Source organism: Ictalurus furcatus, chromosome 25, assembly GCF_023375685.1.
Source record: "Ictalurus furcatus strain D&B chromosome 25, Billie_1.0, whole genome shotgun sequence".
In the NCBI taxonomy this organism is placed as follows: Eukaryota; Metazoa; Chordata; class Actinopteri; order Siluriformes; family Ictaluridae; genus Ictalurus; species Ictalurus furcatus.
In genome coordinates this window covers 20,228,915-20,254,264 of record NC_071279.1, presented here as the reverse complement: position 1 = coordinate 20,254,264, position 25,350 = coordinate 20,228,915, and the positions used below count along the sequence as shown (strand labels likewise).

The 25,350-nt window shown below is 42.9% G+C and overlaps 1 protein-coding gene and 1 pseudogene across 1 annotated transcript; both read left to right on the top strand.

Annotated features, from left to right (window-relative positions):
• The first annotated feature begins 5,639 nt into the window (after positions 1-5,639).
• LOC128601505 (gastrula zinc finger protein XlCGF7.1-like) lies at positions 5,640-8,449 on the top strand. The gene has a single exon (XM_053614769.1). The coding sequence runs from the start codon at positions 7,389-7,391 to the stop codon at positions 8,115-8,117; it is 729 nt and encodes a 242-aa protein (XP_053470744.1). The 5' UTR covers positions 5,640-7,388; the 3' UTR covers positions 8,118-8,449.
• A 3,830-nt stretch (positions 8,450-12,279) lies between these two features.
• Positions 12,280-25,350, top strand: part of LOC128601621 (zinc finger protein 850-like) — a 36,565-nt pseudogene continuing 23,494 nt past the window's right edge.

Below are 25,350 nucleotides of genomic sequence, written 5' to 3'. Positions count from 1 at the left end.
AAAACCCGTGGTAGCATTCAGACACGACTGAGACCTAGTGTGCGCGCCGTGAGCGAGTCCACTTCTCCCCCTGAATCCGCGTCCCCGAGCTGTGACCCTGACTTTGCCACACTCAAGCTTGAGTTGCTGGCTTCACTGAGGAAGGACATTGCCGATATTTTTAAAAAGGAGTTTCAGGCGATGTTCAGGGATGCGCTGTCTACTATCCAGCTTGACCTGCAGGCCGTGAAGACACAGCAGCCTGGTGATAAAGTCGCTACCGAGGCTACCATATCAACACTGAAAGGTACTGTTGGGGAAATGCAGCACGCGCTCTCCGGTTGCACCGATGACATAGTTCATATGAAGACTACTATCGAGTCTCTCACTGCGACCGTGACTCAATTAGAGAATAAATGTGAGGATTTGGAGTCGAGGTCACGGCGCAATAACGTTAGGATAGTCGGAGTTCCAGAGGGCGCTGACACCTGTACAACTGCTGCTGTAGCGGCCTTGTTAAAGGAGGCATTTGGTCTGGAGAAGGTTTTGGACCGGTCCCACCGGACCCTTCAGCCGAAGCCCAAGCCTGGTGAACGACCACGAGCTATTGTGTGCAGATTCCACTATCACAGTGACTGTGTTGATATTTTACGCCGTGCGAGAGAGCTCCAGCAGATTAAAACGAGGGATTTGACCATCTCCGTTTTCCCTGACTACACAGCCAAGACAGCCCGGGCCCAGGCCACATTTAATGAGGTTCGGCGTCAACTTCGTAGTATCGAGGGAGCTCGCTATGGAATACTTCACCCAGCTCGGCTTTGCATTACATATAACGGTGTTCAGAAGGAGTTTATTTCAGCGGAGGAAGCAGGAGACTACGTTAAACTCTTGATATCGGGGTGAACTGCATCACCTATATAGTGGAGTTTTTTTCACTTTTATTCTTTTTTTGCACTCGGCCTTGCAGCTCTACAGAATTCGGATTCTTATTGAAGATATCGTCAGTGCATTACTTCATCTAGATTTTGTGGACTCACTCCTCTTAAATCTACTTCTGTATTAATGTGCTTCTCTGTTTTGATGCTCTGACTGGGTTAGAGTTTATTTCATTTTATTAGTGTTGTTTCCTCATCTTTACATGCTACACTGTGTTATATTATTTGTTACAAGTCTTTAAAAGGTATGGACATTATAGTTGTTAAAGTGCGCAGACTATTTATCAGATTTGAAGTCAGTAGGGGACTTTTCTCTTACTGGAATTTTTTTTTTTGTTTAGGTAATTTATTTGGTTAGTTCGGCTTACTCTTTGAGTTGTTTTCACATTGTGGACAACTCTTGGTGGGAAATACTGCTGTCTCCCTTTGTTTTATGGAGACTTTGGGTGTGTTGGGGGGGAGGGGGGGTCCCACTCCGGCTGGGACAGGCACGCCTTTAAGATTTATTTGTTGGAACGTCAGAGGTAATCCTGTCAAGAGATATAAGGTTTTTACATATTTGAAACGTCTTCCACTCGAACTTTAATTTGAAAGTAGGAGGGGTCGCTATTTTAATTGACAAAAAGTTACAGTTTTCGTCCACTAACATTATCGCTGATACGAACGGTAGATATATTATAGTTGCTGGTACTCTAATGCAAAGACAGGTATTGTATACGCTCCTAACTTAGATTATTTATTTATTTATTTATTTATTTATTTATTAATTATTATTATTATTATTATTATTTTATAAATGGCATCCCTTTATTGTATACTTTATGGAGTTACAGACACTTCCCACTTAAATTTTTGTGCCTGTTCTTGGGTCTTATAATATTTATATAACCAGTGACAGTTATTGAGTAGCCATGATGAGCCGGGGGGGTGGGGGGTGGGTTTTTGTTTTGTTTTTTCTATTTTTTTTTTCTTCTTCTTCTCAATGAAATATTTGGGAAAGGGACGGGAGGAGAGAAGAGAAAAGGTAAATGAATCACATGAAAATGAATCACATGAAAATGAATCACATGTAAATGAATCATATGAAAATGAATAAATAAATTAAAATGTAAAAACAAAACAAAAAAAAATTCTCAAAATATCAGAACATGAACCCAGTGTATTGAAATGAATGTTGTCTTGTTACACCCCTATGAATAATTTTTTGAAGTCTTAAGTAGGCTTTATTTGTGACTGGACCAGTCCTTCAGCACTGGTTTCACTCTTGTTCTTTATAGTTTTACTTGACAGTATTTAAATGTAAATCTTGGCATTTCAGATGCTGGGACATCAAACTCTGTGGAAGATGTAGACCAAAATAAAGGAGGATTTGAAAGGAAGCATATTAAAGAGGAAGAGTCTGAAGATGAAGACAATGTCCATACAAGGACAGACTGGGGTTGAGTAACTCTTGATATACTGTACAGTTTATTAATATCAACATTTATAGTCATGCAAGCTCCCAATCAGGAAAGACCTCTATCATGTGTGAAATCAAGTGTCCTCCACATCCAGGTGATCTTCAACTGCAGTGGTAGCTGTGAGGCAGTCAGACAGCTGGCAGTTTTTCCTTTCAGTCAGTTCACTTGGTATAACATAGGATGTATGGAATACCAAGCTTTCACCATCCTGCTGAAGAGAAGACATGTTTTAATGCTTGTAAGGAAGGTGAGGTGTGGTGACGTAGAGGGTCATGTCAGCTATACACCTTTAAGGGTTCAAGGTATTTATTGTCATTCTGTACATGTTGGCACATGAGAACGAAATATGTACTCAGGACCAGCAACATACTATATAGGAAATAAATAATATTCAAATATACATACAGTAAGTTAAAAAATAATTTAATAGACAAAAAAGACCTAAAACCTTTTAATACATAACTAAGCAACAAGTTTTAAATAGCAGTGCATCATATTAGCATATTAAACCAGAGCAACATTATGACAAAGCAGCACAGCATAATGAGATAAGACTTACAAATTTAAGGAGAGATCAGTCACTAAGGCAGGGAGTTCATGAGTCTTAGAGCCTCTGGAAAGAAGCTACATTTGAGCATTGTTCTTCTGGCTTTAATGTTTCTTAGCCTCCTGCTTGAGGGGAGGGGGTCGAACAGTTCGTTTGTAAATGTAAATAACATTTACATTTATTCATTTAGCAGATGATTTTATCCAAAGCCACTTACAAATGAGAAAGTACAAGCAAAGCGATATCAATACAAAAATACAAAGCGAAAACAATAGAAGTAGTGCTACCATACAAGATCCATTAATTGAGTTCCAGAAGAAGCAAAGTGCACAGGGTAGAGGTGTAAGTGCAATTTAAAAAAAAAAAAAAAACTAAAAAAAATTATGAATTGGTTAAGTTTTCACGGAAGAGGTGGGTCTTTAGCTGTTTTTTGAAGATGGTGAGAGATACTGCGGTCCGGATTGAGGTTGGAAGTTCATTCCACCACTGAGGAACAGTTAGTTTGAAGGTTCTTGAAAGGGACCTTGAGCCACGCTGAGTAGGAACTACTAAGCGTCAGTCACTAATTGATCACAGATTGCGTGAGGGAACGTAAGCCTTCAGGAGAGAGTTGAGGTAGGAGGGTGCTGTTCCAGACAAGGTCTTGTAGGTGAGCATCAAGGCCTTGAATTTGCTGTGGGTGGCTACAGGAAGCCAGTGGAGGGAGATGAAGAAGGGTGTGACATGGGTTCTCTTGGGTTGGTTGAAGACAAGGTGTGCTGCAGCATTCTGAATCATCTGAAGGGGTTTGATGGAGCTGGCTGGGAGGCCCGAGAGTAGTGAGTTGCAGTAGTCCAGTTTTGAGATAACAAGAGCCTGGACTAGTATCTGTGTAGCCTGTTCGGTGAGGTAGGGTCTGATTTTCTTGATGTTGTACAGGATGAACCTAAAGGACCGTGCAGTTGTTGAGATGTGGTGTATAAAGGTCAAGCTGTCATCAAGAATCACCCCAAGGTTCCTGGTCGTCCTGGTTGGCTTGAGTGTGGTTGAGCTGAGTTGTACAGTGAGGTTGTGGTTGATTGAAGGACAGGCTGGGATGATGAGAAGCTCAGATTTTGCCAGGTTGAGTTTAAGGTGGTGTTCCCTCATCCAGACCGAGATGTCCAACAGGCAAGCAGAGATGCGTGCAGAGACGGATGGATCGTCAGGCTGGAAGGACAAATAGAGCTGGGTGTCATCAGCATAGCAATGATATGAGAAGCCATGAGACTCAATCACCTGCCCTAGAGATGTAGTGTAGATAGAAAAGAGGAGTGGACCCAGAACTGACCCCTGTGGAACACCAGTTGTGAGATGCTGAGTTTCAGAAATATCTCCCCTCCATGATACCTTGAAGGATCTGTCAGAGAGATAGGATTCCACCCAGCGCAGAACCGTTCCAGTGATGCCCAGGCTGGAGAGAGTTGACAGGAGGATCTGATGGTTCACAGTGTCAAAAGCAGCAGAGAGGTCGAGTAGGATGAGGACAGATGATCTAGAGGTTGCTCTTGCTGGTCGTAAGGCTTCAGTGATGGAAAGCAGAGCAGTCTCCGTGGAGTGATTGCTCTTTAAGCCAGACTGCTTGGTGTCCAGGAGGTTGTTCTGTGTGAGAAAATTGGAGAGTTGATTAAAAACGGCCCTTTCAAGAGTTTTGGAAAGAAAAGGGAGGAGGGAAACAGGTCTGTAGTTGTCAACTACAGCAGGGTTAAGTGATGGTTTTTAAGCAGTGGGGTAACCTGGGCCTGCTTAAGTGAGGTAGGGAATGTGCCAGTAGAGAGGGATGTGTTAAAGATGTGTGTGAGTGCAGGTAATAGTGTGGGAGAGATGGACTGAAGAAGGTGAGAAGGGATAGGGTCAAGAGGACAGGTTGTGGGCTGGCTATAGAGGAGGAGTTTAGAGACATCAGTCTCTGAGAGGGGAGAGAAGGAAGGCAGTTGGGAGTTACATGGAGGAGGAGCTGGTCTATGCATGTCTGGGGTTGAGAACTGGTTCCTGATTGATGTAACCTTGTTGGAAAAGAAAGTGGCAAAATCATCTGCAGTGAGGGAGGTAGGGGAAGGGGGAGGAGGGGGACAGAGAGAGAGGAAAAGGTTTTGAAGAGAGTGCGGGTGTTGGGAGAATATAACCTATCCCTTAATGAATTGAAACGGATGGGTGGGAGAGTGCAACATTAGGCTGGATTTGTAGACCATCAGTTACTCTCACCTGGTCATAGACGTGCCTCAGGGTCTCATCGCGTGACCGCTCCAGAAATCTCCGAAGGTATCCCCACCCTCCGTGTCCCCCTGACGTTGAGTTGACTTCAACGGCCCTGGCACTGCCTCCCCAGCCAACGTTGCACACATTCCACATCATACCTTGCTAGTGCAAAACACACAAACATTTCTCTCACTAATGCCTGAAACCCTGGCCAATCTGTCCCAAGAATTAGTGGATTGGTGATGTGAGAATCAACCACAGCCTCCACTGTATGCTTTTGTCCCCAGAATTTAATAAGGTTTGGCACAAGTAGATACTCTTGAATATCCCCATGCACACACCTCACCTTCACCAAATGTGCACTTCCAAAGCCTCGCATTGAACCAGGCTTTGATGGACTGAGGTCTGATTATACCCAGAGTCCACCAAGGCCTGAGCTGTACTAACTTGTATACTCACTGGTATGTGGTACGTTCCTACTCAATAAGGGGAGGCCTGAGGCACATCAGGGATCCAGATCAGAATTCCCACCTTCATGCGGGAACACTGATCCTGGACATTCTTGGCTTCCACGCAGCACCAACACACCTGCCCGAGCTTTGTCTCAGCTCTGTTGGGCACGAGCTATTCCCCCTGTGGAGAGAAAGACTGAGCTTTCTGATGCGTTAGAGAGGCAGGGGCGGAAAGGGGAGGTGAAAAATGGCCCAGGCTGCTGGTTTTGGTGGATAGGAGTGGAGGAGAGAAGCCGAGTGAGAGAGACCGAGGACTTCCAGATCAGGAACTGCCACAAAGTAATCCTCCGCTAGCTGCATGGCTTCATCCAGGTACAGTATGCAGGCCGGTAGCACTGGACCCACTCTGCTGTTCCTATCAGGAGTCAAGCGACAACTTGTTCCAGTACCACCAGCTCAATAAACTGTTTTGCGGTCCACTCTTCTGCCATCAAGCACTGGCAACAGAAGTCCCTCAGCTGCTGTGACACACTGCAGGACTGCCTTCTTTATGATGTAATGCTACAGTTGTGTGTGTACATGATTGAAGAACTCCAGGAAGGCCTCCAGATTGTCTGTGGAGGCCATCTTGGCAAGTAGCATGGTGGCAGGGGACACAGCTGGAGAGCTGTTGGGCCAGCGCTCAGCCTGCTCCTGTACGAGTGCTTCAGAGAACAGCTGCTGTTCGTTGCACAGGACAAGAAGTTCTGGTGTTGGGTTTAGAAAGATATTGTTTATAAGCTGTTCGTATTATGAAATTCTATATTGTGATCATTTGGGAGATCGATTATATAAGACTTTATCATGATAACATTTTTAGTAATATGGCCCAGCTCTAGTTTTAACTCTTTCTGACAGTACACTGGCATTATATTCTGCAAATCGACTTCTCAGACATTTTCACTCAGTATAAACAAAGGAATTATTTTACTGTCACAAGTCTGTTATAAGATTAGTCAGGACACTGTTGGGTTTCTGTGTGTAGAGTATTGTGACTCTGTTTAGCTGCTGGTGAGCAGGGCGATGGGAAAGTGGAGGGGTTTGAGCCTCCTGCTTGGCGAACAATTCACACCTCTCCACAGTAATTACAGAGATAAAACAGACAGCACAGCTAAAGCTTTTTTTTATGGTAAAATGCTGTATACAAATGCTACAATAAAAATATAACATTTAAACCTAGTAGGCTAGGTAAAAAAAGAAATACTTATGAAAAACTGCAACTTCTTAAAGCCCTACTTTCATATGAACCATTAAACACTACTGTGGTGTGTGACATCAGGAAAATAAAACAGTGTTAAACAAAGGCATCCCCAAAACAGGTGGAAATTCCTTTTTTTTTTTTTTGTCCTCTGGTAAAAAGAGTTAATGATGTACATCTATGTAGCAACTTTTGATCAACCTACACATTATCCCAGGTGTATAGCATCATGTGGCATAGTTAGTCTATTAAGGCTACCAGAACTTACCTCTACCTTTACTCTATGTAAATCCTGTTTTTTCTTGTGGCCTTGTTGGGATCCCTTACAGTCTACTATAAAAAGATTATAAGAGGATGTCTTGCCTCTAATATTTACATTTTAGTTTTGCCCTGTGTGACTTGGTTAGCCATTCTCTGTACATCTTTACCAGAAGTTATATTTGTCATTGCCTCATTTCTAATTTATAGAGCACCGGTTACATTCATTCTTTTTTCAAAAAAATAGTTGAAATATTTTCACAATGAGTTTATTTCTAATACTGTTCATTTTCTGCTTCAGACATGGATGATGCCCAGGTACAAGTCTTCTCCTGCTCTCATTGTTCACTTTCCTGTACATCTCAAATTTACCTCCACAAACACATCAGAAGATACCACTATGAGGAATATGAGAGACCGCTACAATCAGGGGAGTTAAAAGAAATGAAGCGTATTACCGCAATAAGCCCCAGTATTCAGCAAACAGCCTCCATTACACTTAACAGTAACTCCTCTAATAAACAAATGCAGAAAGGAGTCTATCCCTGCTCACAGTGTGGGAAGAGTTTTACTGACCGGAGTAATCTCAGACAACACCAGCGCATTCACACAGGAGAAAAGCCCTATCACTGCTCTGCGTGTGGGAAGTGTTTTAATCGACGGAGTGTATTACAAAAACACCAGCGCATTCACACAGGAGAAAAACCATATCACTGCTCAGAGTGTGGGAAGAGCTTTACTCGACAGAGTAATGTACAAAGACACCAGCACATTCACACAGGAGAAAAGCCGTATCATTGCTCAGAGTGTGGGAAGAGCTTTATGCGACAGAGTGATCTACAATCACACCAGCGCATTCACACAGGAGAAAAACTGTATCATTGCTCAGAGTGTGGGAAGAGTTTTATTCGACAGAGTGATCTACAAAAACACCAGCGCATTCACACAGGAGAAAAACTGTATCACTGCTCAGAGTGTGGGAAGAGATTTAATCGACAGAGTAATCTACAAAAACACCAGCGCATTCATTAAGGAGAAAAAACTTACAAGTGCTCATGCTGTAGATCTTTAAATAAAGATGAGCTCAAAGTACATCAGTGCATTCACACAGGAGAAAAGCTGTAAGAGTGCTTAAAGTGTGGGAAGAGTTTTAATTAAAAGAGAAGGCTAATTTCATACATCAGCAAATTCATGTAACCTAGTTACAGATGTGGCCTTAAAAAATGCGTGATTTTTCATGCAAGATCAGGAGGCGTATCACGCACAATGCCACAAGGCCCGTTTCTTAAAACTTAAAAAATTTCTAAATAAATTTTTACACTTCCCAGAATATCCACCAGGTGGCGCATGGACTCAAATGCTCCTGGACCTCAGTGCCAAACTGAATCTCACAAGGTGTGCTCCCTCTCTTACGTGGCTGTAATTAATTATCATAAATATCATCTGTTATTATTGGAACATCTTCAGAACATTGAGGGAATATTGTTAGCCCTAATGTTAAATTTGTCTTATTTTTGAAACGTACCCAGTTCGCCTGCTCAGCGCGGGGCTCGAACCAGCGTTGGAGGCGGATGGGCTAATGAAACCTCGGAAGTGTACAGCATCCTGTAGTTCGTTAATGCATGTCTTGAAGCTAGAGGAGTGATGTACCAGCTAGCCTCTGTACTGTTCAATAAAATTATGAAATTACTGTTACTATAACACTATAATAAGCTCTTTTTTTAAAATCTCATACTAGGGGAAATTTTTTACTATATTATTTGCATTGCATAAATGGGTCTCATTGAGCAATTGATAATTTATTACATATCTATTTTCACTGACCCATCAGTTATAATTGTGACCAAGAAAAAAAAAAGTTTTTTGAAAAGTTAGTGAAAGTATCACTAACTTTTTTTGGGGGGGGGGGGGGGTCCGGGGTTCGATTCCGGCCGGGGCCATGTGTGTGCGGAGTTTGCATGTTCTCCCCGTGCTGCGGGGGTTTCCTCCGGGTACTCCGGTTTCCTCCCCCAGTCCAAAGACATGCATGGTAGGCTGATTGGCGTGTCTAAAGTGTCCGTAGTGTATGAATGGGTGTGTGAGTGTGTATGTGAGTGTGCCCTGCGATGGACCCCGCCTTGTGCCCGATGCTCCCTGGGATAGGCTCCGTGACCCTGAAGAAGGAGTAAGAGGTAGAAGATGGATGGATGGAATGATGATGAGTCTTTATTGGTCACATATGCATTACAACACAGTGAAATTCTTTTTTCTTTGCATACCCCAGCATGTTAGGAGGTTGGGGTTAGAGCGCAGGGTCAGCAACAGCAACCCTGGAGCAGACAGGGTTAAGGGCCTTGCTCAAGGGCCCAACTGTGGCAGCTGGGCAGTGCTGGGGCTTGAACCCCCAACCATCCGATCAGTAACCCAGAGCCTTAACCATCAAGCCACCACTGCCTCCTATGTGCAGTTGGGCAATCCAGGGAATGTAATGCATATGCTCACTTACAGTAGCTTCGGTAGCTTATGATTAGCTTTGGATTCACGTGCAAATTTAATGGGTGATTAATGGGTTCACTTGCCAAAATTGGAGTGGGGGGAGGGGGTGTATATCCACATGTCAAGTATGGTGAAAAAGTAGCAGGATTCATCCTCTTCGAAAACACGGAGAAATTCTTTGTTGCTGAACCCAATCCTAATGAAGCCCTAAGTGGCCATGCATTATTATTAAGGCCCGAGCACCGTTGGTGTGAAGCCCGATTTTTTTTCTCCTCCTTCTCTCGCATTTTAGAGGGCCTAAACATAGCCGAAAACTCACGAAACTTTGCAGACGCATCAGAACCGGTGAAAATTTTGTGGGGTGCCAGAATTGAGTGTGGCAAAATGACTCGACAGTGCCACCTACAAAATTTCTCCGATGTGCACCTCGCGCTATGTTTCACCTACATGTAGGAAATTCGGCAAACCTGTGTAATCTGCCAAGCTATTCAAAAAAATCTCTTGAACTCATGCCCTAAAGTCAACAGGAAGTCAGCCATTTTGACTTTTCTCTAAAATTTTTGCTCAGATTTTGCCATCTCCAGGCCTCATACTTTAACAAACTCCTCCTAGAGATTTCATTGGATCGACATCATATTTGGTGAGTCTAATCTAAGTCTAATCTGATGATGCGAAATTGCAAAGCTTTTGAGTTTTCGCTGCACGGCAGGGGCGTGGTGGTCTCACAAATTTTGATATTTCACCATGAAACAGGAAGTTGCTATAAGTCAAACATACATTTCCAATCTACTCCAAACTTCACAAGTTTGATAAAAGTCCCAGCCTGAAGCTATATACATACCAATATTCAGTTATAGTCATAGCACCACCTACTGCCAACAGGAAGTGACACGTTTTACACTAACTCAGACATGTTCAATCTGCACATATTTGATATGAATCCTGCCCTGAAGACATCTACATACCAATATTCATTCATCATGATACCGCCACCTGCTGGCAACAGGAAGTGACATGTTTTACACTAATGTATTCCTAGGAACATATAAAAATATGCCAGCAAATTATAAATATGCTAGCAACATGGTAGAAACATGTTAGAATGTGCTAGCAACACTTAGCTAAGTGCTAAAGCATGCTATTACTGGTATTAAAAAGGATGTTTTTATAAATCAAGCATACAATGTTCAATCTGCACCAAACGTCATGTGTTTATGCTAATTCTGGCCTGAAGACATCTACATGCCAATATTCAGTTATAGTCATAACACCACCTGTTACCAACAAGAAATTACATGTTTTACATCGTGATACACTCCTAACAACATATAAATGCTAAAACGTGCTAAAAAAAATGGAACGGAGTCGCCCTGGTAGAGAAGACCCAACGTGCAGACAGTTCATTGCTGCTTGCAGCTTTAATTATTATTATTAATTATTTGTTGTTTTCTCGTGATCGCAACATAACCAAAAGCTGTTTTCTCACGATGTGATTTTATCCTGAGAAAATCTCGCTCTTTGTGAATGTGACTGGTGTTACATGCACGTTGGCATCTTCCCCGCTGTAGAGATGGACTTTATCTCCGCATTAAGAGTGAGGGATGTCCCCTTCTCAAGTTTCGGTCACTAATGTGGAAGTTGTCAATCCTGCATGGATGAGGTATTTTTGTAGGTCACCCCAGCTAGAGTGTTGCCCCTTTTTTTTTTTCAATTTGTAAATATTTCGGAAGAATCAGGACATGATTAAAACAGCTGGTACCATTTATCAAAAGTTTATAAAAAATAAAAAATAAATAATAAAAAAAAAAGCTCAGCACTGTATGAATTTTATTTTGAAGCCCGCGGACAGGGAGAGAGATCCAGCAGGAGTGAGCGCTTCTGAAGCGGCTCCTGTTCTCAAGACGTATATTGATTTATTTTGATTAACAGAATACTCCAGCAGGAGGCGCTGTACCTCTCAAGTAGATAATATTCGTCAAGACAAGATGTAATATATGAAATTCTTGCAAGTTTATTCAGAATCCACAAAATGCAGTAAATCCTGTAATTTTATGGGTACCAGCACATGTGGGAGTGGAGGGCAATGAAAGTGTTGATCTGTTGGCTAAACAAGCTTTAAGACACCGAAATATTGATATTCAGGTCCCATTAAGTAAAAATGAGGGTAAAACAAATATAAAAGCATATATTAAAATGGAATGGCAAGAGAAATGGGACAGAGGACTCAAGGGAAGGCAATTATACAGTATTCAAAAGCATGTTAATACAGAGAGTATAGTCTATAATAAACCAAAAGAGGATACAAATATTTTTCGTCTTAGACTAGGACAATCAGGTCTAAATCAGTCACTATTTATAATAGGAAAACATGAAACAGGACGATGCATATATTGCAGCCAAGCAGAGACAGTGGAACATGTATTCCTTCACTGTACAGCATATGAAAATGAAAGATCTGAACTTTAAGAAGAGCTACTCAATATGGGTGTAATCAACATTACAATGCAAAGTCTACAAAAAGTGGTTAAGGACAAGGTAAAGTATATACTGCATTATTAAATTATCAAAGATTAACAAGCTTTAAGTTTGAAATATACTCGTTTTTTATATCTAATTTCGCTGCTCCGATCCAGTTGGTGGCGGTAATGCACCAAAAACCAACCGCTAAAAAACCTTTGAAGAAGAAGAAAGAGACGCTGTAAACTCATAACAGAAGAAGAGTATAGGCGGCGTTTCACCCCGAGTAAACAGTGGATTTTTGTCACTGCGGTAATCTTTTCTACATGAAAATATTCCTGACTGGTTTATATACAATAACAGATTTGATTGATTTAAAAACAAGCTTGTTACTGTGTCTGTATTTGAGGATGTTCACTATGTTCTACTTTAAAACCTGGGGTAAGTTTAACTAGCTGAGCTGCTCGGCTAATAGTTAGTGACTGAATCCCAAACCTTCGAAGTGCAGTACAGAGAGAATGATACAGTGGCCTATTAAATCATTTTTTATTCTCCCAGTTTTCTTTTAAATGAAAGCTTCATAATTTACATGGTGTTTTAGATTATAGTGGGTTATGCTTATGATCAGAGCCTTATTTTCCAGAAACACCATTTAGACCTCATAATAAGACCTTATAATGGAATCAGCAGGGATACGACCGTGCTCTTCTAGAAAACCTCCACACACTCCTGGTCCCACTGACTCACAGGTAACAGTTATCTATATGTGTGCAATTAAACAACATTTTTAATAACTAAGAGATTCACCTGACTGTGTGAATGTTCTTCTCTTAATCAGCTTCCATCCTTGGTAGGTTGCATGCTCTCCTACTAATCAAGTAAACCATGTTATTATCATCTCTTCAGTATCCTCATGGACTATATGTTGTGTTATACCACAGTTAGTTTCAGTCCACTAATTTGATTGGTCAAGAGACATTCCAAGAGTGCTGATATTTATTATAACGGCACTGGGACATTTCACTGTGTGTATCACTCCACTTATCTGTGTTTGCTGCATAAATTACAAATCTAGCAGTAGATCATTACATTGAAACTGTTACTACACTTACTACAGGCTGTCAGTTAGTCTGTGTGTTACACGGCAACATGGAAAGCTCTATCTAGCTGTGGCTGTTTTGGGAATTATTTCCATTGACAGCAAAATTAAAACAATATTTGACCATATTGTGTCTGAAATGTTAGTTACTTGATATTAATTTCTTATTATGAAAACTGTCGCATAAAAGCAAGATCACACTCGCAGTTGTACTGCTGTACTGAATATCGGCACTGCTGTGATTACCTGCAGCCTCGTGTCTATGGCCGAATCACAGCCGTGACGATATTCTGTATAACAGCACTTTTGCTCATGCAATATCGCTTAATTGACTTTCTTTTGTAAATAAGTATTATTACTCTTTATTCATTAGCTTTGTGCGGATGTGCAGACAGAAAAATATACGTCTTCAGATGGAGGGACATCAGGCTCTGTAGAACACATCACCTGTGTGAACCTTCAGAAACATGTAAAAAAGGAAGAAACTGTAGATGAAGAATACTTCTGTAAGTCAACATGGCACATTACAGTCCAGTCTAATATTCAGAAATAAGTTTTAGTCTAATCTAATTTGTGAATGAACCACATCACTGACTTTTCCCCATTTATGTTTTGTACTTCACTTTTTTAAAGCGACACCAGTCTCTGTGGGACACATCACACCTGTGGACCTACAGAATCATGTGAAAAAGGAAGAACCTGAAGATAAAGACTATCTCTGTAAGACAACAGGGTGTATTATGGTCCAGACTGGAACTCAATTACTGGGGGTGTAACAACACATGACACGTGACACGATGCATCAGGATGCACAAATGTGATGATCTGTGTTGTGAAAATGTGTGATATCAGCCTTCTATTAATTATTACTCACGTAATTGCATGTTTGAAAACCAGAGGGCCCAATCTGTGGTTTCCTTAGAGCTAAAATACTGTATATACAGAGCATGCTGGTCACATGACCATGTTCTTTCTTGGAGAGTCTGCACTGTTACCAAGAAGGGAATCATCTGCACTTGAAAAGTGATTTATATCTCTGGATCAAAACTACTGATGTTATGTTATACAGTTACTCCACCACATTATAACCATAAAAGATCTCTTTGGTAGTTTTCATATGAAACCAACCCCGTGCATCTGCGATCTTCGGTGCCTGAAAAAGAATTTGGGAATTTCAGCAAAGTTTGGAGCTCTTTTTCTGTCTAAAAATGACACCTCGGGCACTGCTGCAGAGCTAATTATGTTTCAGTCAATATTTTACTGTTTCCCCAGGTTATAGACTTTGTTTATCAGTTTGTGCTGTTATTTCGATATATCATCCATCCATCCATCCATCCATTGTCAACCACTTATCCGTAGTCAGGTCACGGGGGCAGCAGCTCCAGCAGGGGACCCCAAACTTCCCTTTCCCAAGCCACATTTACCAGCTCTGACTGGGGGATCCCAAGGCGTTATATCTCCAGTGTGGAGATATAATCTCTCCACCAAGTCCTGGGTCTTCCCCGAGGTCTCCTCCCAGCTGGACATGCCTGGAACACCTCCCTAGGGAGGCGCCCAGGGGGCATCCTTACCAGGTGCCCGAACCACCTCAACTGGCTCCTTTCAACGCAGTGGAGTAGCAGCTCTACTCTGAGTTCCTCTCGGATAGCCGAGCTTCTCACCCTATCTCTAAGGGAGAAGTCAGCCACCCTCCTGAGAAAACCCATTTCGGCCGCTTGTACCCGCGATCTAGTTCTTTGGGTCACTACCCAGCCTTCATGACCATAGGTGAGGGTAGGAACGAAAGTTGCCTGGTAGATTGAGAGCTTTGCCTTCCGGCTCAGCTGTCTTTTCATCACAACAGTGCGGTGAAGCGATTGCAATACCGCTCCCACTGCTCCGATTTTCCGGCCAATCTCCCACTCCAGTGTCCCCTCACTCGTGAACAAGACCCCGAGGTACTTGAACTCCCTCACTTGGGTTAAGTACTCATCCCCTACCCGGAGTAGGCACTCCATCGGTTTCCTGCTGAGAATCATGGCCTCAGATTTAGAGGTGCTAATCTTCATCCCAGCAGCTTCACACTCAGCTGCGAACCAATCCAGTGAGTGCTGAAGGTCACAGACCGATGATGCCATCAGGACCACATCATCTGCAAAAAGCAGTGATGAGATCATCAGGCCACCAAACCGCAACCCCTCCCCACCATGACTACGCCTCGATATCCTGTCCATGAATATCACAAACAGGATTGGTGACAAATTGCAGCCCTGGCAGAGACCAACCCCCACCTGGAACGAGTCCGACTTTTTGCCGAGAATCCGGACACAGCTCTCACTTTGGGCGTACAGTGATTGGATAGCCCTAAGAAGGGAACCCCTCACCCCATACTCCCTCAGCACCTCCCACAGTAAACCCCTGGGGACCCGGTCATACGCCTTCTCCAGATCCACAAAACACATGTAGACCGGATGGGCATACTCCCAGGCCCCCTCCAAGATCCTTGTGAGAGTAAAGAGCTGGTCCATTGTTCCCCGACCAGGACAGAATCCGCATTGTTTCTCTTCAATCCGAGGTTCGACTATTGGCTGAACCCTCCGTTCCAGCACCTTGGAGTAGACTTTACCAGGGAGGCTGAGAAGTGTGATACCCCTATAATTGGCACACACTCTCTGGTCCCCTTTATTGAACAGGGGAACCACCACCCCGGTCTGCCATTCCTTTGGCATTTCCCCGACTTCCATGCAATGTTAAAGAGGCGTGTCATCCAAGACATCCCCTCCACACCCAGAGCTTTCAGCATTTCTGGATGGATCTCATCAATCCCCAGGGCTTTGCCACTGTGTAGTTGTTTGACTACCTCAGTGACCTCCTCCAGGGAAATTGACGATGATCCCCCATCAGCCTCCACCTCTGCCTCTACCATAGAGGGCGTGTTAGTCGGAATCAGGAGTTCCTGAAAGTGTTCCTTCCACCGTGCAATTACCTCCTCAGTTGAGGTCAACAGTATCCCATCCTTACTGTACACAGCTTGGATGGTTCCCCGTTTTCCCTTCCTGATGTGGCGGATGGTTTTCCAGAAACACCTTGGTGCCAACCGAAAGTTCTTCTCCATGTCCTCTCCGAACTTCTCCCACACCCTCTGCTTTGCCTCTTTCACGGCAGAGGCTGCAGCCCTTTGGGACTGTCGGTACCTTGCAACTGCCTCCAGAGTCCTCCGGGATAACACATCCCGGAAGGCCTTCTTCATCAGTCGGATGGCTTCCCTGACCACCGGTGTCCACCACGATGTTCGAGGGTTACCGCCCCTTGAGGCACCTAAGACCTTGAGACCACAGCTCTACGCCGCAGCTTCAGCAATGGAGGCTTTGAACATTTCCCACTCAGGCTGAATGCCCCCAACCTCCACAGGGGTGCCAGAAAAACTCCGCCGGAGGTGTGAGTTGAAGATCACAAGGACTGGGGCCTCCTCCAGACGTTCCCAGTTCACCCGCACTACCTGTTTGGACTTTCCAGGTCTGTCCAGAGTCTTCCCCCAGTCCTTGACCCAACTCACCACCAGATGGTGATCAGTTGACAGCTCTGCCCCTCTCTTCACCCAAGTGTGCAGAACATGCGGCCTCAGATCAGATGATACGATTACAAAATCGATCATCGACCTTTGGCCTAGGGTCCTCTGGTACCACGTACACTTATGAGCCTCCTTATGTTCGAACATGATATTTGTTATAGACAGTCCATGACTAGCACAGAAGTCCAACAACAAACGCCCGCTCGGGTTTAGATCAGGGAGGCCGTTCCTCCCAATCATGCCTCTCCAGGTATCTCCATCATTGCCCACGTGTGCGTTGAAGTCACCCAGCAGAACTATGGAGTCCCCTACTGGTGCCCCATACTGGACTCCGTTCAGGGTCTCCAAGAAGGCCTGGTTATGTCCCGTGTCGAATAAAAGCGAGCCATGCCTAACCGATCATGCAGTTCATCAATGCTTCACATATGCTTCAAATTTAGACACCACATTGAATTCTCTAAAGTCCACACAAAAATGGACTTACCCGTCAGTCTTGGGCACCAGGACCACTGGGCTGCTAGATTACCAGTGGCCTCCTTCAACCCCAATTCGCAAAAATTTTGGGACGGTATAGAAAATGCAAAAAAAAACAAGGGAGTCATTTGAAAATTTAATTCACCCTGTACTATATTGAAAACATATTATTAACACATTTGATGTTTTATGTTACTTTGCTTTACAGTCATTTCAAAATTGATGTCTGCAACACACTCCAAAAAAGTTATGACAGTCGACTGCCTGGTGTTTGGGCGCTGAATGAAGACACCAGTTGGATAAGTTTAGCAAGCAGAATTTTCCCCCATTCATCCATTATGCATTTCTTCAGCTGCACAACTGTACGTGGCCTTCGTTGCCTTATTTTGTACTTCATAATGCATGGCAGATGCTTGCTTTTGTACTTGACGCTGTCAAAGTACGTTTACAGTTCACTCCTCTTTGTTTTTATTAGCATTTTCCAAACTGTCCCAACTTTTTTGGAATTGGGGTTGTAGATTACTTTATGTCGAGCATAGGAACCACCTCTCTCCATGGTTTCAGTAGGTTGAGATGGTATATTGTATTGCGTCTATCCGTTCGCCTGACCTCTAAGAAGTCTAGTCGACTTCTCCGACTTGCTGTGTGACCTCAAAGGGTCCTTGCCACTTTGCGAGTAATTTAGAGCTCGACGTGGGTAGTAAAATGAGCACTTTATCGCCTGGTGCAAATTCCCGTAGCTAAGTACCCCATCATACAGTCAAGACTGATGTTCTTGGGCCTGCTGCAGATTCTCGTGTTAGGTTACTTAAGGTGTGGAGTTTTGCCCTCAGATCCAGAACGTACTGAATTTCATTTTTGCTATTAGAAAGTCCCTCCTCTCAATTTTTGTTACCGTTTAAGATGCCATGAGGCTTTTGCCGGTGCAATAATTTGAATAGAGGAAAAACCTGTGGAGGCTTGTGGGACCTCTCTTACTGCAAATAAGAGGGGTTCGAGCCACTTAACCCAATTCCGAGCATCATCATGAACGAACTTTCAAATAGTCTTTTTTAGCATTTGATCAAACTGTTTGACCAGGCCATCCGTGTGAAGATGGTAAACACAAGTACGAATTGATTTAATCCCCAATAATTCATTAAGTTCGTGAAGCAGGTGTGACATAAAGGATGTGCCCTGGTCAGTCAGGATCTGTTTCTGACTCTGGAGCCAACACAAAAGTGTGCCTCTGCCATGCTGTGTGCTGAGATCTTACGTGGAGGATTGGCTTCCAGGTACCATGAGGCGTAATCCACCAGGATTAACACAAAGTGCTATACTCGTGTGCACCTCTCCAATGACTCGACAAAGTCCATGCCAATTCTTTCGAAGGGGACCTCGTTTTTTTGGTACCAATCACCTTGTTGTTTCTTCTTTAGTTTGAGCATCCTGTGTCACTCAATATAACCTATCCCATAATAAATTGAAAAGGATGGGTGGGAGAGTGCAACATTAGGCTGAATTTGTAGACCATCAGTTACTCTCACTTGGTCAAAGACGTGCCTCAGTGTCTCATCGCATGACTGCTCCAAGGGAAAATCCCAGAATTGTATCCCCACCCTCCGTGTCCCCCTGACGTTGAGTTGACTTCAACGGCCCTGGCACTTCCTACCAGCCAACGTTGCATACATTCCACATCATACCTTGCTACTGCAAGACCCACAAACATTTCTCTCACTAATGCATGAAACCCTGGCCAATCTGTCCCAAGAATTGTGATGTGATGTGAGAATCAACCACAGCCTCCACTGTATGCTTTTGCCCCCAGAATTTAATAAGGATTGGCACAAGCAGATATTCTTGAATATCCCCATGCACACACCTCACCTTCACCAAATGTGCACTTCCCAAATCCTCGCATTAAACCAGGCTTTGATGGACTGAGGTCTGATTATACACAGAGCCCACCAAGGCCTGATGTGTAGTAACTTGTGTACTCGCTGGTATGCGGTACGTTCCTACTCAATAAGGGGAGGCCTGAGGCACATCAGGGATCCGGATCAGAGTTCCCACCTTCATGTGGGAACACTGATCCTGGACATTGGTGGTTTCCACGCAGCACCAACACACCTGCCTGAGCTTTGTCTCAGCTCTGTTGGGCATGAGATATTCCCTCTGTGGAGAGAAAGACTGAGCTTTCTGATGCGTTAGGGCGGCAGGGGCGGAAAGGGGAGGTGAGAAATGGTCCGGGCTGCTGGTTTCAGGGGATAGGAGCAGAGGATAGAAACCGAGTGAGAGAGACCAAGGACTCCCGGATCAGGAACTGCCAGAATGTAATCCTCCGCTAGCTGCATGGCTTCATCCAGGTATGCAGGCCGGTAGCACTGGACCCACTCTGCCGTTCCTGGCAGGAGACAGGCGACAACTTGCTCCAGTACCACCAGCTCAATAAACTGTTTTGCGTTCCACTCTTCTGCCATGAAGCACTGGCAACAGAAGTCCCTCAGCTGCTGCGACAAACTGCAGGACTGCCTTCTTTATGATGTAATGCTACAGTTGTGTGTGTACATGATTGAAGAACTCCAGGAAGGCCTCCAGATTGTCTGTGGAGGCCATCTTGGCAAGTAGCATGGTGGCAGGGGACACAGCTGGAGAGCTGTTGGGCCAGCGCTCAGCCTGCTCCTGCACGAGTGCTTCAGAGAACAGCTGCTGTTCGTTGCACAGGACAAGAAGTTCTGGTGTTGGGTTTAGAAAAATATTGTTTATAAGCTGTTCGTATTATGAAATTCTATATTGTGATCATTTGGGAGATCGATTATATAAGACTTTATCATGATAACATTTTTAGTAATATGGCCCAGCTCTAGTTTTAACTCTTTCTGACAGTACACTGGCATTATATTCTGCAAATCGACTTCTCAGACATTTTCACTCAGTATAAACAAAGGAATTATTTTACTGTCACAAGTCTGTTATAAGATTAGTCAGGACACTGTTGGGTTTCTGTGTGTAGAGTATTGTGACTCTGTTTAGCTGCTGGTGAGCAGGGCGATGGGAAAGTGGAGGGGTTTGAGCCTCCTGCTTGGCGAACAATTCACACCTCTCCACAGTAATTACAGAGATAAAACAGACAGCACAGCTAAAGCTTTTTTTTATGGTAAAATGCTGTATACAAATGCTACAATAAAAATATAACATTTAAACCTAGTAGGCTAGGTAAAAAAAGAAATACTTATGAAAAACTGCAACTTCTTAAAGCCCTACTTTCATATGAACCATTAAACACTACTGTGGTGTGTGACATCAGGAAAATAAAACAGTGTTAAACAAAAAAGCCTCCCCAAAATAGGTGGAAATTCCTTTTGTTGCCCTCTGGTAGAAAGAGTTAATGATGCACGTCTGTGTAGCAACTTTTGATCAACCTACACATTATCCCAGGTGTATAGCATTATGTGGCATAGTTAGTCTACTAGGGCTAACAGATCATGTAAATCCTGATTTTTCTTGTGGCCTTGTTGGGATCCCTTACGGTCTACTATAAAAAGATTATAAGAGGATGTCTTGCCTCTAATGTTTACATTTTAGTTTTGCGCTGTGTGACTTGGTTATCCATTCTGTGTACGTCTTCACCAGAAGTTATATTTATCATTGTCTCATTTCTAATTTATAGAGCACTGGTTACATTCATTCTTTTTTTGAAAAAACAGTTTAACTATTTTCACAATGAGTTTATTTTTAATACTGTTCATTTTCTGCTCCAGACATGGATGATGCGCAGGTACAAGTCTTCTCCTGCTCTTGGTGTTCACTTTCCTATACATCTCAAATTGACCTTCACAAACACATCAGAAGATACCACTATGAGGAATATGAGAGAATGCTACATTCAGGGGAGTTAAAAGAAATGAAGCGTATCACCGCAATAAGCTCCAGTATTCAGCAAACAGCCTCCGTTACACTCAACAGTAACTCCTCTAATAAACAAATGCAGAAAGGACTCTATCCCTGCTCACAGTGTGGGAAGAGTTTTACTGACCGGAGTAACCTCAGACGACACCAGCGCATTCACACGGCAGAAAAACCCTATCACTGCTCACAGTGTGGGAAGAGTTTTTTTCAGTGGAGTGAACTACAAATACACCAGTACATTCACACAGGAGAAAAACCATATCACTGCTCAGAGTGTGGGAAGAGTTTTATTCGACAGAGTGATCTACAAAAACACCAGCGCATTCACACAGGAGAAAAGCCATATCAGTGCTCAGAGTGTGGGAAGAGTTTTATTCAACAGGGTCATTTACAAACACACCTGCGCATTCACACAGGAGAAAAACCATATCATTGCTCAGAATGTGGGAAGAGCTTTATTCGACGTAGTGTACTACAAATACACCAGCGCATTCACACAGGAGAAAAGCCATATCACTGCTCAGAGTGTGGGAAGAGCTTTATTCGACGAAGTGTACTACAAAAACACCAGCGCATTCACACTGGAGAAAAACCATATCACTGCCCTGAGTGTGGGAAGACCTTTAATCACCAGAGTAATCTACAAAAACACCAGCGCATTCACACAGGAGAAAAGCCGTATTCGTGTTTAGAGTGTGGGAAAAGTTTTAATCGACAGAGTAATCTACAATCACACCAGCGCATTCACACAGGAGAAAAACCGTATCACTGCCCTGAGTGTGGGAAGAGCTTTAATCACCAGATTAATCTACAATCACACCAGCGCATTCATACAGGAGAAAAGCCGTATTCCTGCTTAGAGTGTGGAAAAAGTTTTAATCGACAGAGTAATCTACAATCACACCAGCGTATTCACACAGGAGAAAAGCCGTATTCCTGCGCAGAGTGTGGGAAGAGCTTTAATCACCAGAGTAATCTACAAAAACACCAGCGCATTCATTAAGGAGAAAAGCTGTAAGACTGCTTAAAGTGTGGGAAGAGTTTTAATTAAAGAGTAGGCTAATTTCATACATCAGCAAATTCATGTAACCTAGTTACAGATGTGGCCTTAAAAAATGCGTGATTTTTCATGCAAGATCAGGAAGCGTATCACGCACAATGCCACAAGGCCAGTTTCTTAAAATTAAGTACATTTTACACTTCCCAGAATATCCACCAGGTGGCGCATGGACTCAAATGCTCTGGACCTCGGTGCAAAACTGAAACTCACAAGGAGTGCTCCTTCTCTTAAGTGACTGTAATTAATTATCATAAATATCATCTGTTTTTATTGGAACATCTTCAGAACATTGAGCGAATATTGTTAGCTCTAATGATAAATTTGTCTTATTTTTGAAACGTACCCAGTTCGCCTGCTCAGAGCGGGGCTCAAACCCGCGTTGGAGGCGGATGGGCTAATGAAACCTCGGAAGTGTACAGCATCCTGTAGTTCGTTAATGCATGTCTTGAAGCCAGAGGAGTGATGTACCAGCTAGCCTCTGTACTGTTCAATAAAATTATGAAATTACTGTTAACACTATAATAAACTCTTTTTTTAAAATCTCATACTAGGGGAATTTTTTTACTATATTATTTGCATTGCATAAATGGGTCTCATTAAGCAACTGATAATTTATTACATATCTATTTTCACTGACCCATCAGTTATAATTGTGACCAAGAAAAAAAAGATATGTTTTTTAAGAAGAGGAATGATGATGAGTCTTTATTGGTCACATATGCATTACATATATGTTGGGGTCAGAGCGCAGGCTCAGCCATGATACAGTGTTAAGGACCTTGCTCAAGGGCCTAACTGTGGCAGCTTGGCAATGCTGGGGCTTTAACCCCCAACCATCCAATTAATAACCCAGAGTCTTAACCATCAAGCCACCACTACCCCTATGTGCAGTCAGGCAATCCAGGGAATGTAATGCATATGCTCACTTGCAGTAGCTTCAGTAGCTTATGATTAGCTTTGGATTCACGTGCAAATTTAATGGGTGATTAATGGGTTCACTTGCCAAAATTGGAGTGGGGGGAGGGGGTGTATATCCACATGTCAAGTATGGTGAAAAAGTAGCAGGATTCATCCTCTTCGAAAACACAAAGAAATTATTTGTTGTTGAACCCAATCCTAATGAAGCCCTAAGTGGCCATGCATTATTATTAGGGCCCGAGCACCGTTGGTGTGAAGCCCTATTTTTTTTCTCCTCCTTCTCCTTCTCTCGCATTTTAGAGGGCCTAAACATAGCCGAAAACTCACAAAACTTTGCAGACGCATCAGAACCGGTGAAAATTTACGTTTGATGTGGTGCCGGAATTGAGTGTGGCAAAATGACTCGACAGTGCCACCTACAAAATTTCACCGATGTGCGCCTCGCGCTACGTTTCACCTACATGTAGGAAATTCGGCAAACCTGTGTAATCTGCCAAGCCATTCAAAAAAATCTCTTGAACTCATGCCCTAAAGTCAACAGGAAGTCAGCCATTTTGACTTTTCTTTAAAATTTTTGCTCAGATTTTGCCATCTCCAGGCCTTGTGCTTTAACAATCTCCTCCTAGAGATTTCATTGGATCGACATCATATTTGGTGAGTCTAATCTAAAGGCCCTGATGATGCAAAATTGAAAAGCTTTTGAGTTTTCACTGCATGATGTGGGCGTGGTGGTCTCACAAATGTTGATGTTTCACCATGAAACAGGAAGTTGCTATAACATACAAAATATACAATGTCAAACATACAATGTCCAATCTGCTCCAAACTTCACAAGTTTGATAAAAATCCCGGCTATATACATACCACTATTCAGTTATAGTCATAGTGCCACCTACTGCCAACAGGAAGTGACACGTTTTACGTTAACTCAGACATAATGTTCAATCTTCACCAATCTTCACATATTTGATATGAATCCTGCCCTGAAGACATCTCCATCCATCTTCTACCGCTTAATCCTTCTTCAGGGTCACGGGGGAACCTGGAGCCTATCCCAGGGAACATCAGGCACAGGGCGGGGTACACCCTGGACAGGATGCCAGTTCATCGCAGGGCACAATCACATACACACTCACACATCCATTCATACACTACAGACACTTTAGACATGCCAATCAGCCTACCCTGCATGTCTTTGGACTGGGGAGGAAACCAGGAAGAAACCCCCCACAGCACGGGGAGAACATGCAAACTCCACACACACATGGCCCCGGCAGGAATCAAACCACGGACCCTGTAGGTGTGAGGTGAACATGCTAACCACTAAGCCAATAGCAGGAGGTGCTGTACCTCTCAATATATGAAATTCTTGCAAGTTTATTCAGAATCCACAAAATGCAGTAAATCCTGTCATTTTATGGGTACCAGCACATGTGGGAGTGGAGGGCAATGAAAGTGTTGATCTGTTGGCTAAACAAGCTTTAAGATAACAAAATATTGATACCCAGGTCCCATTAAGTAAAAATGAGGGTAAAACAAATATTAAAGCCTATATTACAATGAAATGGCAATAGAAATGGGACAGAGAACTCAAGGGAAGGCAACTATACAGTATTCAAAAGCACGTTAATACAGAGAGGATAGTCTATAATAAACCAAAAGAGGATACAAATATTTTTCGTCTTAGACTAGGACAATCAGGTCTAAATCAGTCACTATTTATAATAGGAAAACATGAAACAGGACGATGCATATACTGCAGCCAAGCAGAGACAGTGGAACATGTATTCCTTCACTGTACAGCATATGAAAATGAAAGATCTGAACTTGAAGAAGAGCTACTCAATATGGGTGTAATCAACATTACAATGCAAAGTCTACAAAAAGTGGTTAAGGACAAGGTAAAGTATATACTGCATTATTAAATTATCAAAGATTAACAAGCTTTAAGTTTGAAATATACTCATTTTTTATATCTCATTTCGCTGCTCCGATCCAGTTGGTGGCGGTAATGCACCAAAACCAACCGCTAAAAAAAAACTTTAAAGAAGAAGAAAGAGACGCTGTAAACTCATAACAGAAGAAGAGTATAGGCGGCGTTTCACCCCGAGTAAACAGTGGATTTTTGTCACTGAGGTAATCTTTTCTACATGAAAATATTCCTGACTGGTTTATATACAATAGCAGATTTGATCGATTTAAAAATAAGCTTGTTATTGTGTCTGTATTTGAGGATGTTCACTATGTTCTACTTTAAAACCTGAGGTAAGTTTAACTAGCTGAGCTGCTCGGCTAATAGTTAGTGACTGAATCCCAAACCTTCGAAGTGCAGTACAGAGAGAAT

What these genes read in the sequence shown, in the direction of transcription:
- LOC128601505 (XM_053614769.1), top strand. Translation starts at nt 7,389, where the DNA reads ATGGATGATGCCCAGGTACAAGTCTTCTCCTGCTCTCATTGTTCACTT.